Source organism: Trachurus japonicus, chromosome 3 (assembly GCF_045865225.1).
Source record: "Trachurus japonicus isolate A0001 chromosome 3, Traja_1.0".
Classification (NCBI taxonomy): domain Eukaryota; kingdom Metazoa; phylum Chordata; class Actinopteri; order Carangiformes; family Carangidae; genus Trachurus; species Trachurus japonicus.
Genome location: NC_140909.1, coordinates 30,792,634 through 30,811,596, shown reverse-complemented (window position 1 = coordinate 30,811,596; position 18,963 = coordinate 30,792,634). Strand labels below are relative to the sequence as shown.

The window sequence follows — 18,963 nt, the reverse complement described above, 5'->3', positions numbered from 1 at the left end:
ACAAGATCAGAAAGTGTCTCAGCTCCTATCCACATTGTGTGAGAACATGAAGGTTCCTCCTCTTGGTTGCAGCAGGAGTTCCTCCACTTTAATCAGCAACTCTGGAGCAAGTCTGTGTGTGAGTGCACACGTGTGTTAGGATGTTGTGTAGACGGTAGAGTGTGAGTGTGTGCTGACGCCCTGTGGTGACAGCAGGGCTGCAGTGCACAGGCCTGCTCTCTTCTGCAGATTCCTCTCCCAGCAACAGCTGCTTCTCCAACCCCAGCTACCGCACCCTGGGGCCCTGCACCTACGCCGCGCACTACGCCAAACCCACCAAGAGGGGCTCTGCCAAGGTGGGTCACACAGAGTGTTCTTTTTCACAGATAATTACATTTTTGTTCAGTGGCTCGACATGCTTCAAAATCAGGAAACCAAAGGAGATTCATTTTCATTGTTCATACTTATATATCACAGCTTTATTTCTATGTTTAAACTGTTTCGTGTTTTAGGGTATACTTTGAGTTTAAGGACTAGTTCTGGGTTTGGGCCAACAACATTTTTCAACAGCATCATCATACTTCACTAATATTAAGTCATTCGTACTTATTTTATTTCTGTGTGCTAAATATAGAATAGGTAGAGGGTACAGCGGTACAGTGGTTAACACTGTCACCTCATGGCTAGAAGGTTCTGAGTTTGATCCCTGGTCGGGGCCCATCTGGAGGCTCAGATCCTGTACAAATATGAGACTTCCTGTCAGTGAGGATGAGAGAGCAGATCAGTGTGGGTCATTTCTCAGTCGAGGTAGTTAACTCACCAGCAGCCACTGTGATTAAAAATGACCTCACATTATCAAATTGTATTAATACATTAGTGGATCAGCAGCATGTTACTGCTGTAGCTCTGGTAGATCTGGTAGAAGAAGCACGTTGTCTTTGTTTTGGAGAGTTTGTAAGGTTGTGACTGTGTTATTTCTTGGAGATTGTTGTCATCTGTGTGTTTCTTGGTGTGTTCTGCAGATGAAAGTGAAGAAGCGACACAGGAACAGTGCTCCAGAGTGGGGCGCCTACTGCAACCTCAGTGAGATGGGTCAGTCACAGTCTCTACACCTCCTGCTTCCTTCCTTCTTCTTTCTTACCCAGATGCACATCCAGATGTGGAGCTGTGCACATTCCTTATTTGTTGACATTTTCCTGGAAGTTTTTTTTTTAATGAATTTTAAAAAAAACCCGATGTGATCTGCAGCCAGAAGGGCTGAGGAGAATCCTCCCCCCTTAAAACAACCCACCCACCAAATGCCCATTAGATTTAAAGTGATATTCTTCTGAAACCTGAATCATTTTCCAACATGTTTAGCAAATCTTTTATGTGTAACAACCACATGTTCTGACATAAGTGAAAGGTGTGTGTTCACATTAGACACTGTGTCGCTAACAGGAAAGAAGTGACTGAGAAAAAGAGTTTCAGAGATTCACATGTTGAGCTGGAGGTTTTGTCTAAAATATTTTATAATTGTTGTTACGTCCAGTCTTGAAGCTGCTTACACTCTACGTCTCTGTGCAGGTGTTTACTGTATCGACCGGCGCTACAGCTACCACGTGGAGCCGCGCTACAGAGGTACTGTGTGAGGTGGACTCAGCCTGCGTGACCTCATCAACCTCTGACTCCCCCAGCCAATCCCCTTGCTCGAAACAGTTCCCCTCAGCCAATGACTGCTTCTCTCCTGCATTAGAACCTCAGCTTCATGTGTCGCAGTGTTTGAAGTCAGACTGAACAGAATCAAACCACATGTTATAATTAGATATGAAGACGTGTTTTTCTTTTGTTTGTGCTCAGTTATCAACATGAAATCTCTCAGCAGACTGGCTGCACCCGGAGCACGCCTGACTACACCTGTCGTGAGCTGCATGTTAAAGACCACAGATGGCCGCTGCACTATTTGCTCTTATACAGCCTCCCCTGTCTTTGTTTGTATTACGAATTATTTTGTTTCGGCTTTGTTCATTTCTAAATGACTCGTCTGACTCCAGTCCTGCAGCAAAGTGACGGAGCTGAAGTAATCTTCCTCGGGTGTGGCACTATTTTCTGTAAGAAGTCCAACCACAGCCATGTCATCAGCATATTTAAGTTGTGCTGCTGCACAGCCATGGTAGTGGTATAAAGTGAAAAACTACAAAGGTGTCAGTACGCAGCCTTGTGGTGCTCCAGTATGTAAAACAAGCTCATCTGGCTAGATCCTGCTCTGAGGGTGGAGGGTCAGAGGCCTAATTTCTGCTCCAGTGCATGAGCCCATCACTCACATTCATCAATCTGTTTGGTATTAGTATAAAAGATAAAATCGATAAAAAGATTGTGAGCAAATGATTTTGGTTGTTGCGGATGTTTAGCTGTTTTATTGACTAGAGGGTGCGTCCTCTGTGCCTTTATGAGGTTTATATAGAAGAAGAATGTGAACATGCAGGATGAAAAAAGTATTTTCCTATTGTTGAATAATTTGAACATGAAGCAACAAGAAATAACATCCAGGTGTGACTTAACAGGGTTGATGAATCACCTGAGCCAGTTTAAGCTTTATTTTTACTGGTGTATATGATGAGGAACAAGAAACAACAGGACAGATGTACATTGTAGGTTTTGTTGTTGTGGCTGGACTGGACTGGAGAAGAGCAGTAAAGCAAAGACAAAAACAACAACTCTCTCTGAAGCTGTTCTGACAGGTTTGACTTTAACATTCTACAAAGTTCTCAAAGATACCAAATATCTAAACATCTGGAATGACGCACAAACATCTGGAATGTTTTCATCTAATGGAAACAAAGTCTTGGGCCTGAATCTCACCGTTCAGTGTAAAAACGTTAGTAAAGAACTGGAACAGCCTGATATGTGATAATTTATGACTTGGTCAGTCGGGGTGGAATGAGATGTTTTTAAAAGCCTTAGAGCTACATCTAGTGGGGGGTGGGGGGGCGGGGGCGTCTGAGATGGACTGTGGAGAAGTCGTATTAATGTTTTGTGTTGATGCAAAAACAATCACCAGGACAAAAATGATAAAGGTGGAGAAACAGGTTTCTGTGGCCTGGGGGAGATTTATATGAGGAGGAAATTGCACACGTGGATGAGATATTTTCGTGCAGCGTGAAAAAACCCCCGGCCTTAGCTCCTGCACCCGAACGCACCGTTACCCTGTCGACATGAAATGTGATGTGCTATTGATTTGAAGTGGCTGTTTGTACCAGCCTGACTTAACAGGTGTGTTTGTGTCTCTGCAGGATGAATCCGCCTCCTCTCCCGCTCTGTGTTTCCCTCCGCTGCTCTGACCCATCACCACTGCTGATACCCCCACCCTCCCTGCGTCCACCTCTCCCACCCCCCCAGGGGAATCTCTCCTGCACAATAACTGAATGCTTTGTGTGTTTTCCTGCCACTTAATGTGTATTTTCTCCAAATGCAGCTTCACAGATTGTTTTTTTTTGTTTTTCACCCAAGCTGGTTTTGAATGTTGATGTCGGCCTTGCACCTCTGTTCCTCTGGTGATGCTTGTTTGTTATTATTATTTTAATGGTATTATTTATGTTTATTCTAAATAGTCCCAACTAAACGCTGTATTTCCTCTGGTTTGTTTGATCTAGAACTGCAGGGACCAGCTGTTCTATGAAAGTAAAATGCAACCATGTATTTATGAGTGTTGTTGAGTTGTACATCTTCAGTTTGAATCAATAAGCTGAGAGCTTAGAGACACAAAGAGCAGACTAGAGCAATCCAAAAAGTATTGATGATGTATTGATTGATGGTTTCTTATATACATAAAACATCACCAGCCTTCTCCTTGCAACACTGTTGCCCATTAAGTTGGAATAATTTTGTTTTCTGACTGATATTTATCAGTAATCACCTTTGACCAGGTGCAATGATCATCATGATGATTTATCTATCAAGAATAAATCACATTGTTACAATCATTTAATGAGAAGAGGTAAAAAGAAATATTTCATTCCAACTTTATGGGCAACAGTGTGTATAGAAATGTAATTCAAAGCCACAACAGCTGGAAATTTCTCATATGACTGTAATAACCCGTAAGGAGCCGTACTGTACATGCTTTGCAGGAGTTGTTGAACAGAAAAGCAGCTTTGTCTTTGTCAAATATGGTGGTTTGTAGCTCCATCCCTGTTTAACAAGCTGTGTGTGGTTTCCTCTGCAGACTACATGAAGGGCTCCTTGTCCAGCACCTGCTCCCTCAACAGCGAGAACCCGTACGCCACCATCAACGACCCCCCGGGCGCGTGCAAACACTCGGAGAGCAGCTACGTGGAAATGAAGTCACCAGCTCATCACGAACACATGACGCACTGCTGCTCTGCTGCCATCATCACCACCACCACCACCACCACAGCGCCCGCCAAGAACGTCTACGACATGGGTACGACTGCTGTGTGTGTGTGTGTGTGTGTGTGTGTGTGTGTGTGTGTGTGTGTGTGTGTGTGTGTGTGCTCAAGTTAAAATCACCTTTGAGAATATAAATGTGATATTTACATTACTTAAAGGACAATTCCAGGCGAATTCAACTCAGGGGTGTATTTTCCTATCATTTTAGGTCTAAAAGAATGAATCTGAAGATTTTCAGTTTAATCGTTCCTGTTTTGCGGTAGTTGTGTCTGTCCCCGCATCGCCACGGCAGCAATGAATGGGAGTGGATGTAAGTTCTGCTGTTTAAGCTGAAAAGCTCAAAAGCCGCAATTTTTTTTCCACAGACAGCATCAGATGGCTACTCAAACATGCACCGAGAAGTTTATTTACTTCAAGCAAGCCGACATGTTTGTAAAACTAGATCTAATTCAAAGGGTGAATTCCAATTCTCCCCTTAGCCCTAGCCCTTGGCCCTAACCCTTCGTTTTGCGCGTTCACGTGAAGTGGTGGTGTCCTGGTTCTGGTTCAGACGAGGGTTAGGGGGAAGGGCTAGGGCTATCTCGCCCTCGAAACGGAGATTTTTCAGGGGCACACTACAAACCAAGGGCTATGACAAGTTTCCCAGAATGCATCTTGCGGCAACCGGCAGCTGTTTTATTTCTCACTGTAGCGCTGTTATTACGTCATTTTGTTAAGTTTTAATATTTTTTCACCACATTTACATAAATAAATAAATGTTTTACAATGAACCGATCAGTCTTCATTAAATTTTATTTTATTTTATTAAGTTAACGTGGTTTTGAATACAGGATTTGTGGCAAAAGCTTGTCACGTCTGCTTATGTGAAAGCCAGCAGAGACGACTGATGACGTATGTGATTGTTGAAGGGGTAAGGGCAAGGGTTAAGGGCTAGGGGTAGGGGTAGGGATGAAAAATAGAATTGGAATTGGGCAAAAGTCTCCCGGATCCTCGCGCAAGACCCAGTTGCCGTGCTCGGTGTGTTCACATGCAGTGGGAAAAGCTACCATTTGTGTCATAAACACAGGAATATCAACTCTTTACTTGCTTCAAGTAAAAAAAACTTCTCGGTGCATGTTTGAGTAGCCACCTGACGCTGTCTGTGGAAAAAAATGTACACTTCAAGCAAGTAAAGATTTGATATTCCTGTGTTAATGACACAAACGGTAGCTCCCACTGCGCCTGAATACACCAGCACTGCAACTTCGGGCTCGCGCGAGACTCCGGGAGACTTTGAATTAGATCTAGTTTTACAAACATGTCGGCTTGCTTGAAGTAAATAAACTTTTGGGTGCATGTTTGAGTTGCCATCTGATGCTGTCTGTGGAAAAGAATTGCGGCTTTGAGGGCTGTAAACAGCCTAAACAGCGGAACTTACATCCACTCCCATTCATTGCTGCCGTGGCGATGCGCGGACAGACGCAACTACTGCAAAACAGGAGCAATTAAACTGAAAATCTTCAGATTCCTTCTTTTAGACCTAAAATGATATGAAAATACACCCCTGAGTTGAATTCGCCTGGAATTGTCCTTTAAGTATCAAAGGCTTCTCTAGAGTAAAGCATAATGTTCTGGGTTCCCACACCTTCTTAAACATCCCATTCGAGGACTTCTCCAGGCACTGAAAATTTCTAAGTGCACACATTTTATTTAGGAAATGTAGTTGAGTAAAAGACAGAGCTGCCAGAAATTTAAATAACAAAGTACAAATTTGTGAAAATGCTCCCACATCCTTCAATTTCCATGAATGAGATTTCATTACTTTGGAACATTATACACCATGCTGTTTGTAATGAGCGATTAAAAGACTCATTATATAGTAAGTGAGTATAATGAAATGCAGATTAACTGCTTATTAATCCACAGTCATACAATGTTGCCTGAAGGTAACGTCCACAAATAATGTTTACTTGGTCTACCTGATGAGAAAACATATTTATTATCTTTTGTTATGACATTTTATGTTAATAACATTTGTAATTGTAACACAGAAAAAACAAAAACACACATTAATTAAGATACACTAGTGTGATATCTGAGTACATTTTTGCTTCTTGTTTTTTGGTTAACCCCCCCCCCCTGAGAAGTGTCACCACATCACTGAGCAGCTGAGGGGGGGTAAAGAGGTTTTATCAGGTCGTTAACTGGAATTTAAATTTTTACAGCTATGAGTCGACTGAAAGTCAGAGTCAGTTAATCGGCCACTTGCAGTAGGACCGCAGTGGAAGCAGTGGTGAAAGTTCAACATGAGGAGAAAAGACATATAAACAATAATACAATATTACAACTGTAAGTGGATTAATTACAGTTGCTGTGCACTGCATTTATAATTATGCAGACTGACAGTCGCCTGTGACAGTGCTAAGGTCATTTCAGTGCATTTTTAAGAGTTGTGCGACTGAGGGGGAAACGCTACTTTATTTCCTCGTAAAGCGTTTAATTGTTATAGTGATGAGTGATGAGTCCGCTCATTCCTCCCTCCCTCTCTCTCTCTCTCTCTCTCTCTCTCTCTCTCTCTCTCGCTCTCTCTCCCCCCCTCCCTCAGAGCCGACCATCAGTATAGTGGCGGGGGCCGGGGGGGTGGTGGTTCCCTCCTACCCTCAGAACCCGTATGACCTGCCCAGGAACAGCCACATCCCCAGCCACTACGACCTGCTGCCGGTCCGCCCCATCACCAGCCCCTCCCACAGCCATAGCCCCCCGCTGCCCGGGAGCCCCACCAGCTCACTACTGTAGACCCCCTCCCACCCCCACCACAAGCAGCCAGACTGCACCAGTGTTCCCACATCATCCAGAACCAGGAACCTGGGAGTCGGGACATGACGGGAAAAGATCAGTTTGTTTTTGATTCAGGCGACAAAGGACAGGCTTTGTTGGGACTAATGTTTGTTTGTTTATTTATTTATTTATTTATCTGTGTGTGTGCGTGTGTTTGTGTGGACAGTGCCCAGACTGTTGCACTGCTGTTTGATATCTTATCACTGTATTATATCTAAACTGAGTTTAGACACCATCATATTTATATTACCATCAAATTCCTCTTCCTCAACCCATGTGTCGTCAGAAGGAATACAGGCACACAAACACCCACACACACATACATACACACACACACACACACACACACACACAAGCTGATCTTTCTTCAGTCTTCAGGTACACTTAGACCTCTATCTGACCAAACCCTGAGTCCCTCATGTAATTTGTCTGGTTGGATGTCATAATGAACAGATGATGTGTGTGTGCCAAATAACATGGACGTGCTGAAAACTGTAGTTCCTCTACTGACCACTAGAGTGAGTCAGTCCCCATAGACTCCCATGTTACACCGTGGAGTTTCTACGACTGGTACGGTTACCTCCTTCATGATGACTGTACACATTTTTTTAAGGCTTAAAATTGTGTTAAATTGAGGGTGTGGCTGCAGGTGGGTGTGCGTACACTTGCCACAAACCAGCGTGCACTGAAACCTCAGTTCAACACGAACCAGCTCTTTGTCCATGTCTGGATTATCTGGAGTGTGAGGGAGGAGTCAGGCACTGCCAAGATGGAGACGGAGGAGCAGCTCCCTCTGAATGAGACGGAGACCACGTCCGTCCTGTTGACTGGACCTGCTGAGTGTTGACAGTGAAGGAGCAGCCAATACGAAGGCATTTATTACTCTGCTTCTCTGGACAGAGAGGAGGATCTAGAGAAATGCACACTTACCACAGTCTGGTCAGATTTACACAACCTGTATATTTCTGGTATTTTTACACATCGTTTCTTATTTCCTGTTTACATATTCAAAGATCCCGGCGAGGATCCATATTTTCTCTCTGGAAAGTTATCTTTTTGTATGTACTGTAAACAAAGTGGTGTATTGGATGTACACTTACTGTACACTAGTGATTATTATTGTGGTTTTCCTTTGTTGTGTCGAGCTTAAAACACATGCATGCCAAAGATTATTGAATATATAATAGTTAGCCAGGAATTACCCTCCTAATGTCCTTTGGTGCAGACTGATGATCAGCATCCGTCGACATGGAAACGTGTGTTGATGTAACTGTTGCAGGAGTTACAACTCCACAGACACACTGGATTTTAATTCCCAAACACAACAAAGATGTTTTCAATCTCATGGAAATGATAACTACTGTACTACTGTCTGAAATCAACTCCGTTTTCCTCACAGCAGGTGAATTTTTTATTGATCATTATTGATTTTCTTGTCAAACAGCAATAACAGGACATGTTGACAATCAGATGGAAACTGCTTTGTTTTCCCATGTTTGACTCCAGACTTTTGTTCCACTCGCTTCGACTTTGTCCTCCCCTTGTGTCTTTTCTTCATTCTTGATCCACACAGTTGTTTCAGTCTTTGTGTCGTGTGCTGCTGGTCTTAATGTGTAGTTTAGTTTTTTAGTTTTGTTACCAGTGCTAAACTCAATAAAGATATCATAGCTCAGGGGAGTGGTGTGCTGTTCTGTTACTCCACAGATTGATTATTATTAATAACAGTAATAGTAGCTAAGATAATGAATAGAAATGGAATATGTGGACACTTTGATTTGACTATGATTTGATAATATTGCATTTCTATGGAAGGCCTTAGTGACCATACATTTATACATTTCAGTTCCCCTGTTTCTTTGAGATAATGGGATCATCTTCCTGAGACGAGAAAACCAACAATCTGTGGACAACTAAACAACAGTCTGTGTATGTCTATGTTTAATGAAGGAAACGTTGTTTAGTGTGGAATGTGAGAGGAGCAGGCAAATATTGATCAGTGAGTTATATATCTTTTCAATCAAGGCCTGACACATGAAACAGCTTCATGTCTCAATATAGACAATATGCACACTTGTGTGTATTATATATTATATAGTAGTTGTCCTGTTATCTCTGGGAAACAGAGGAATTTAATTGTAGAAATGTATGGCCTCTTGGGGCTTCCGTACATTTCAGACTAAACAGCTTCAAACTTGAGTGCAGGCAAGAAGAGGTTTTTGGATTGAGGCAGCATCTTTAGGGTGATCTGTTGCTGACATGAGAACTTGAGTTCTTGACAAGAAAAAACAAAAAAGCTTTAAAATGATAGAGTATTCACTGTTTAATATATGTAAGACATGTTTTAAAATAGACCATGTTACCGTGTATCAGTGAACCAGAATCTATGAATATGTAAATAAATTTTATTTCAGACAAACAGACAATTTTTGGTTGTGACCACGTCTCATTGACATGACTGGAGTTTGTCAAACTTTCCTAGACTCATCTGCCTCTTCTGATCTCAGATTAGAGATAGATAGATAGATAGATAGATAGATAGATAGATAGATAGATAGATAGATAGATAGATAGATAGATAGATAGATAGATAGATAGATAGATAGATAGATGCGAAAATAATTTAATTCTAAAACAACTTATTGGTAAAATTGTATGTATTTTCAAATCTTCCATCCAAGTTATTGCAGTGAATGATCCATTATATGTAATAATCATCTTTAAATGGTTTAGGAGTTAGACAGGTTGATTGGTCCAAAATGTTGGAAAAAGAAGAGTTCCTGCACACATGGCCAACTTGCAGAATTTATTGTATTGCAACGTTTCGGTGCTATACCTTTTTCAAGCAAATGTTTGCGCCACCACAGGAAGCCATCTTAAATAGGAGTGGCTGTGTGACACAAACCAATCACTTTCCCACACGTCTGGGTGTGAGGAATTCAAATATTAAATATCAACATACAAACAATAGAAACAGCATCATATCAATATACAAAGGTAAAGAGCAATGAATATATACAATAAATACTAAGTTGCCGTGACTGGATACATTAGGTCCTAATGGATTGGTTTGTGTCACACAGCCACTCCTATTTAAGATGGCTTCCTGTGGTGGCGCAAACATTTGCTTGAAAAAGGTCTAGCACCGAAACGTTGCAATACAATAAATTCTGCGAGTTGGCCATGTGTGCGGGAACTCTTCTTTTTCTAATTTGGACTTAATTGTCACCCTCCGACGCACCTGCCTAAGAAATAGATGTGTGAAGATTTTTGTTTTTTCTGGTCCCAAATGTTGCAATCGTGTCCAATTTCCTTGAATGAGCAATCTCCTCAAATTAATGTAAGTTATTACATTTGTTTTTTTCTGAAGTACAAAGTTGATATTAAACAAAAAACACTGATTAATTGAGTTAGACATTGTTCAGATCTCACATCTGTCACTAGAGAGACTTTGCAGAATTTTAAGATTGAACGACATGAGGAGCTAATTTGACCTAAACAACTAAATGAAACATCTACTAATTGAATGTTTTGTTTGTTGGAAACTGACCGGAGATATTTACCTCTCTGTGTCTTTTAAGAAACTTTTATCAAACTGAGGGGTCGTAGAATATGACTTAGTTGTATTAATACCAGAAGTAAAGTGCAGGCTGATGTAAAGGTTTATGACTGGTGCGCTTTATTAAGATGAACTGATAACTTAAGATATAGACACAATTGTACAATTTATCAATCTGTACAAAACATAAAACCATTCATTATGACCCCCCCCCTCACATTTAACCCTCCAAATTCATTGAAATGACATCATTTCACTCTTACATGTTTACACTGGAATTACAGTCAGTTAGAATTCAATATAGTAATAAAAAAAAAAAAATCAATAAACACTTTTAAAAAAAACACAGAACAATGGAGGTACATGAGACAGGATCAGAAATCAGATTTTCAGAATAAATGAATCACTTTGTCCACTGATTGCCAGCTAGTGAGTCTGGAGGGGCGCGGCCGGCGGCGCCGTCTGTTCGAGAGGAAACGCCATTGGCTCTGCCGTCCAGGCTCACACACACACTCCAGAGCTACTGATCTACCCTCTGCCTCTACACACACAGACACACACACACCGAGTTCAGGCATCGTATATGTCTGCTAACACCACACCACACACTGACACGGCTACGAACCTGGGGGATTGGACAGAACACACTCTGGGGGTGGGGGTGGGGGGGGGGTTTAGCTAGCAGCTCGTTAGCGAGGCAGGTGTTCATTAACAGACAACTAACAAGTGACAGCCTGGAGCAGGAGCTTGGTCCAGCTAGCTAAGCCTTACCCTCAGCAGAGTTCATGGACAGTAATGACAATGTCAGCTACACAAGGCGATACGACACGGAGTTGCAGTCGTACAGAAAGCCATGCATTGTGTTGAAGTCAGAGGCAGCTCGGTGTACATAGGCTTTATGTGACAGGGGCAACAGAGCCGTCCTCCTGGGGGGGGACAGACGGAGAAGCCAGGTTACTGGTTAAGGAGGAGGAGGCGGACATGACGGTGAGTTGTTGGCAGGTGAATGAGAGGCGTTCAGGGACAGGTACATGTGGTGAAGCAGGCACTGTGACCAGGAATTAGCGAGAAAGAGGCCGAGTCTCTCCGCTGTTTTCCCGAGTCTCCTTCACCAAACCCACTCTGTCCTGTTAGAGTCCTGAGGACTTCAGGAGACACCTGGAGCGAGACTCGGCCTCTTTAACATCTACATTTTGGTTTTTGAACAGTGGCACCGTCTAAAACAAACGGTAGATCCTATGCGACAGACGAGGTCCAGATTCTCCATGTGCAGTAAAAATCTACTCCTACACAAGAAAGCATGTTTACTAGATCAGCTACTAAGGTTCAGTGCAAGGTTTCGACAGGTTTATTATGCTCATGAAGTTCAACCGAGTGACATTTCCCATTTCCTACTTTCTCAGTGCGTCCTAACTAACGTTACACCTCTGTGGTTACATGCAAAGCAGCATCTGCTTGACTACGAGGAGATTTTTGATTATAATCATATAATGGAGTATCATAGGAATGTCATACGAGAATACTTTTGCTGTTTTTTTTTAAACTCCTTCATTTGCTATAGAAGTGCACTAAGAAAACAAACAGCCATGTGCTAGTTTCTGCATAGTTGTAGTCAAATGTCAAAAAAAAAGAAGGATGCATCCTGTTTTCATCCTGGTGTGGGAGCAGGATGGACGAGCGTGTCTTCAGTCAGAGCATCCTTTCCCGGCATGAGCACGACTGTCTCCGCGTCGTGACGTCACACTGACGCTGAAAGTAGGACGACGTGAACGTCTGAATGTTACAGGAGTTGTGTTCAGCTTTAAAACGGCTCACCCTCAAGGCAATGATAGTGTTCAGATCGAGTCCAGACTGAGTCTCTCACCCGGCACGAACGCGCAGCGACAGCAGAGGGCCGCCTTCTCCAAGACATGCAAGAAAACACGAAAAACAAACACGCTTCGACCCCGCCGCCCCCACTGCTATCGCTGCGACGATGACGACGATGATGACGACATGTATGAGGCTGTGCGCTTCATGCTAGCTCACACCCGGACCCTCCCCACGGCGCAAACTGACGCTCAGCAAACGCAAAAACAAACACACAAAAAAAAAAAGATTTTATGTCTCACTAGCGTCGTATTCACAGCAATCAGATCAAATTGGCGGGACACTACCAGAGCACGCGCGTCTACACCGTGCTCCATACATCCACATGGTTTCAAAAAACAGTACATTGCACTAAAGAGGACAGAGGTGGGGTGGGGCGGGGTGGGGGGTGAGGCGAGGTGAGGCAGAGGGGGAAGCCTAAAATGACAGAGGAGAAGCTTGTATATAGGAATACACTTCAGAGCAACGTGTGCTTTAAATTCATATATACCTATTAGTAGATATATGGTACGAGACAGATCATAAAAAAAGTGGAGAAATCAACAGGATGAGGAGAAGAAAAGAGAAGAAAACAAATCACATTCATATATTAAGACATTTTCGTGACATGTCAGCGCATCTACAGTAATGAAATCTAAAGTGATATGAAATGCTCACTGCCTGCTGTCCTGCAGAAACCTAAAGACAGAGGGGCTCTGCTTGGGGGGCCACCCCACGCGGTGACTTCTTATACTGGGATATATTTACCTAGGGTAGGAGGGGGCGGTGGGAAAAGGAGGGAGTCAGGTTAGGGGAGGAAAGAGAGGGGGGGGGGGCAGGTACAAGACAGGTGCAGAGTTGGGGTCACAGCCTGGAAGCTGTGGCTCGTCCCTCCCACACCACGCAGTACACCGAGGCAGTCTATTTTCTGAGGGGAGGGGGGGGCGTTGAGGAGTTGTGAGCTAGGGTAGCTGGGTAGAGAGGGAGGGAGGGGGGGGGCTGTGGAAAGAGAGGAGGGGGGAGGCGGGAGGGGGAGCAGCAGGTCCACGCGGGGCTAGATGTTCTGACAGCACTGCATCTTTGGTTTGTTCTCAGTGGGCTGCACCTGGATGTTGACCACGTTGTTGCTGGGCGACATGTCGCTCTCCTGACGCTCCGACATCTGCTTCTGGGAGACGATACGGTAGATCTCTGAGGGGGGGGGGCAGAGGGACAGAGTGGTTTAGGCTTCAGAGTCTGTACATACTGCTGACGGCAGCTGTTAAACTGTCAGATTCAGCTTGAAATGATCAGCCGTCCTCTCCGCTGCGGTTGCCAGGAGACGACAGGGAACAGATTAGAATATGACAGAAAGGGTCGTGAACATTTTTAGTCGTGTGAATGATTAAATATCTGCCACTAAACCCAGACTGCCTGACAGCGTCCAGTTTAACTGACACTTTAACGTATAGTCCTGGGTTTTGTTATTACTGTTAATGCATAGAAAAGAGAATTCTGATGGACTTGATGGTTTCAGTGGAAAACAAATGGAAAAATATTTATATACTTTTTACTTCTATTTATTTGTGTTGCTTCTACATCAATTCTGTGAGTTTATCTAAAAAAATAAGGATGAATTGCAATTAATCACAACAAACTGTGCGATTAATTATACATTTAACACCCACAGGGAAACCCTGCACAATGTGAATGTGAATTTGCACTACATCCATAGTAACAACTATGGTATATTTGTATATTACTTTTATATACAGTATTTGTACTCTACTTACTTTTTATGAAATATTTCTTAAATTACTTTGGGAGAGATGCACCTAGATTTCATTGTGCTTCACTGCTCAATGACAATAAAAGGGATTCTTCTTCTTAATGTTTTTTAATAGATCAACAGCCGTTGTCTAAGTGAGTGCAGTTATAGACCATCATACTTGAGATCATGACCCACATGTTGAGAATTAATCCCTATATCTAGAGACAAACATCTGCAAACTGGACCAGATGAAGCCCAGAGACAAACATCAAAAACTAAATATCTCAGATTTAACATCAAAATAGACACACCACTGCGCTGCTAGAACACACTGGTCTGGATAAATCCTCGGCTGACTGTAGTCCCTGAGCAAAACTGTTGTTAAAGATTTGTGTCTTCAGAAGGAAACTGGACGAACTGTTAACTGATAAACTCTTTGTGTAACAGTGCTGATCCAGTGCAGCAGTGTTGTGACTTCCCTCTCTCTATAATCACCGTCACTAAAAACCTGCAGCACTTCCTCAATAAATGTAACATCCGTTGGCCTCGTAAACTGTTGGGGAGAGGTTGGCTTTACATGTGGAGGTTGGCACACACACAGACGCAGTACAGACCTGTCAGAATGGTCTGGAAAGCCGTCTCGACGTTGGTGGAGTCCAGAGCTGACGTCTCCAGGAAAGATAAACCGTTCTTCTCTGCAGGGCAAAGTTGAGTGACAGGTCACATTTACCACACACACGCACACACGCACATACACACACATCAGATATGAAGCATTCCAGAGAGAGAGACAGAGAGCAGTTTGACCAGTTCAGACGTGTGACTGTGAAACATCAAACCAACCAGTCACACTTCACAATCTAAATGACCTTTTACCACCATCATCATCATCTACCTTTATACTGTACAGAGCTCTAACTGCTATTTTGAATATTATTTTTAACCTATAATGAAATGTTATCTTGTCCTGACCTGTTAGATTTCGTTGCATATTTTCTGTCTCAAGCCGTCCATACGCCCACCTCGATCGGGGCATTCTTAGAACAATGAGGCATTTCCTTCCAGGAGGGTTAAATGAAGGTTACAAATAACAGCATAATAGTTTTACCTGCGAAGGCGCGCGCCTCATCAGTGGGAACAGCTCGGAGGTGACGCAGGTCGCTCTTGTTGCCCACCAGCATGATGACGATGTTGCTGTCGGCATGGTCTCTCAGCTCCTTCAGCCAGCGCTCCACGTTCTCGTAGGTTAGATGCTTGGCGATGTCGTAGACCAGGAGAGCCCCCACCGCCCCGCGGTAGTACCTGCAGGAAGCAAACAGCCCTCAATTATAATCAGGGCCCATTGACAAGAATATTACAGGTGATTTAGTGAGTGGCAGTCTTTGTGTTTGTGTTGCAGCAGGAGATCAGTCGGTGCGTTTCCGCTGACTGGAGATTTTCATTTGAAACGCAGGGAGATTTCTTACAGAGTCATTGTATCCACAAGTTTCCCAACGTCATCTATGGTCAAAACCGGAAGCCGGTTTTGCCGGTTTGGTGGAATTGTACGTTTACGTTTCCATGGTTTTCAGTCGTTGTCATAGTTGCGGTAAAGACATGGATCTATTAACGCTGGCTTTTAACACGGATGTCAATTTGTGTGATATCCATTTTTAAAAGCCGGTGTGATGATCCATGTGTTTTACAGATTTTCAAAAAAAAAATCCATGCATTTACCGCGACTACCGAAACCATGGAAACGTAAACATAAAATTCCACCGGAAGAGCAAAACCGGCAAAACAGGCTTACGTTTTTGACGTTCGGAAAAAGGTGAGTATGTCTGTCTACATCTCTACTAACCCTGCTATCAGAGGTCACTAATATATAAGTGATTAAGGAACTAAAACTCTCCAAAACACTAAATTACCAATGGATCAATGAACTCTTTCTGTGAATTAGTAAAAATGTAAAATATTTCTTCACTTGAACAGGCAAACGGATGGACAACTGAAGAACAGAAGGTATTCAACAGAGATGGGGGAAAAATAAACATTGCATAGTGTAGTGTGGCAATATTGTATATATTCACGACGCAAAGTATCAATCTTTACTATACAAATGAATGCAAATATGAATTAAATAGGCTACTAGCGTAGTTGTCCTGACTGTGTTGGTCAGTCTGTCTACTTCACATTTAGCCAGGATAAACATGGTTTAAGTGAGCTGAACAGACTAAGAAGTTAATCTTATTAGATAACATACGAGACTAACGGAGTTCTCCTTTCACGACATCATTAACAGTAGCAAAATGAAAATGAAATAAATCACAATCACAATATGTTCCTGCAACACTCAGGATACCTGAAATGTTTAAAATGGCATTAATATTGTAGTGTGATTTATTACTGTGATAATCTTGTGTTTCGGGGCCTCTGGTGAGTCCCACCTCTAATATTCTGTGTTCAGTTTTTGAGTTATGAGCAATAAAAATGGTTTGAGGTTACAGTGACCGATGAAATTCGTTCTAGAGTTAGCAGACGCTCACAAGAAGCAAAGCTGTCACCTCTGAGTTTTGGTTTTCTAACTGTTTCACTCTCACAGCTTGTACATGAGTTCATCTGCTCATGTGCTTCATTACAATGCTGGGCTCAGATGGAAAAAAGGTGTTGTCTGAGACTGAAGGGTGCAGAGTTGTCATTTCAAATGCGACACACGTGTACTCTGCTGCTCCTCTATACCAGAGACGTTGTATATTGTATTGCCTAGAAGGACTGTGTCTATACTCACGCTGATGTGATGGCTCGGTAGCGCTCCTGGCCGGCTGTGTCCCAGATCTGGGCCTTCACCGTCTTGCCGTCCACCTGGATGCTGCGTGTGGCGAACTCAACTCCGATGGTGCTCTTGCTCTCCAGGTTGAACTCATTGCGGGTGAAACGTGACAGCAGGTTACTCTTTCCCACGCCTGAGTCTCCAATGAGGACGACTGAAACGCACAGTGGAGGAAACACATTTAAACACAAACCCAGAAAAGCATGTGATGTGTAAATTATGATGACCATTGTTTTCATACTACTAATGCATGTGTTATTAGAGCTGCAACAATTAACTGATTAATCGAACAATGATCGATTATTAAATTAATTATCAACTATTTTGATAATCGAATTTTTAAGATAAAAAAAAGTCAAAATTCTCTGATTTCATCTTCTGGTGAACAAAACAAGAGATTTAAGGACGTTATCTTGTGGTTTGGGAAACACTTATTTACATTTTTCAACATTTTTAACATTTTATCGACCAAACAACTAATCGTTTAAATAATCGACAGATTAATCGATAATAAAACCATGGTTGTTGTTGTTATTACCATTAGTAATTATGAACATAGGTGCACCATTTACAAATGAGAAGATTTATTTATTCATTGATTCATCACGTGCATCAATTAATCGAGTAATCGACACCTTTGGACAGGGATTCGCCTGTTTCCATTGGTATTTATTCATATTTTATGTGTTATATGTCCTGTAATCGTGTGGAGGGAAGTCTGTGGCTGAATAGCGTCAACCACTGTGGGTCATAAATCATACACAACATGTGATGTGACACTTTTTAACAAATTAAATATGTAGCTAGCGTTTTAGGCTAATTCAGCACAAGGCTTTTATTACCTGGACGATGGTAAATAAATAACACGCGATCGCCCATTTTTTAATGTTTCTATTTATACGTGTTGTTTACTTTGCTTTCTGACCTCACTGTTTACCTAACCGAGCTTGAACCAGTTCACTTTATTAGTCAGAAAACCAGCGACCACCCGTTAACCCACTGCTTTTAGCTGGTTAGCAGCAGGAGCCGTAGAGAACCGATAAAAAGTCTCGTGTGTGTGTGTGTGTGTGTGTGTGTGCGCGCGCTGTTGTCGGTAAGTCGCTCCGTCTGTCCGGCTGCACCTCCACAGATAACGTGATAACGGGAAACGTCGTTAGGTGTGTCCGACCGACGTCGGGCTGCTCCGCGCCCACCGACAGCTGCTAACGGCGGCTAGCTGCTAGCTGCTAACGGTCCGGGCGCCCTGGCGTTGACGCTAATAACGGTTATTAACGGTTATAACGTGAGGAATCCACGAGCGTTTCCGCGCGGACAGTTTAGAGGAGGTCGGTCGCGTGTCGTGGGAGTGGACCGGAGCTGCTGACACGGCCCGGGCGGCTCGGTGGAGACGGACCGGAGCACAAAGGTTGACGGCAGCGGAGCGGAGTGGGTTAGCCTGGCAGCCAGTCAGCTGGCCTGTTAGCATCCGAGTTAACACAGCAGCTGAGACGCGATGAGGAGAAGAAGCCTGGGTTTACCTTTGAACAAATAATCATACTCGTCATCTCTGGTGCCCATCGTCTTATTGAGAACTGAGATAGTCCGAGATTGGATTGGGTTTAGGGGAAAGAAGGCGATCTGCTGTGTTTTACTCTTCCAACGGGAATCTGTTTGGGAGCCGTACTTCCGTGATTCCTTCTTCTTCTTCTCCTTCTTCCCTGGCAGCGTCAGGGTGGCACATGGAGAAGCTGCTGACCCCCGGTGGCCAAAGAGGGAACTCACTACTACACTTCACACTGTGATGGTCATGTTACTCTGCAGGGCCCCACAGGGCCC

At 43.1% G+C, this 18,963-nt stretch overlaps 2 protein-coding genes across 4 annotated transcripts in view; one reads left to right on the top strand and one right to left on the bottom strand.

The window, feature by feature from the left end:
* LOC146990156 (multiple epidermal growth factor-like domains protein 11) overlaps positions 1-7,174 on the top strand; it is a 160,744-nt gene extending 153,570 nt beyond the window's left edge. The window contains exons 21-25 of one of the 3 annotated variants that reach the window (XM_085769833.1): positions 196-335; positions 1,002-1,071; positions 1,546-1,599; positions 4,184-4,402; positions 6,953-7,174. In XM_085769833.1, the coding sequence (XP_085625959.1) occupies positions 196-335; positions 1,002-1,071; positions 1,546-1,599; positions 4,184-4,402; positions 6,953-7,143 (674 nt within the window). In that variant the 3' untranslated portion in view covers positions 7,144-7,174. Of the gene's footprint in view, positions 1-192; positions 336-1,001; positions 1,072-1,545; positions 1,600-4,183; positions 4,403-6,952 lie in introns of all 3 variants that reach the window. The other 2 variants (XM_085769825.1, XM_085769841.1) reach the window with 2 other exon arrangements.
* Positions 7,175-10,838: 3,664 nt separating this feature from the next.
* rab11a (RAB11a, member RAS oncogene family) lies at positions 10,839-18,818 on the bottom strand. The gene is made up of 5 exons (XM_085769752.1): positions 18,666-18,818; positions 17,107-17,302; positions 15,448-15,641; positions 14,954-15,034; positions 10,839-13,780 (listed from the first exon to the last, which is right to left on the bottom strand). Exons 1-5 carry the CDS (start codon positions 18,703-18,705, stop codon positions 13,644-13,646), a joined length of 648 nt encoding a protein of 215 aa, XP_085625878.1. The 5' UTR covers positions 18,706-18,818; the 3' UTR covers positions 10,839-13,643.
* Positions 18,819-18,963: the final 145 nt, after the last annotated feature.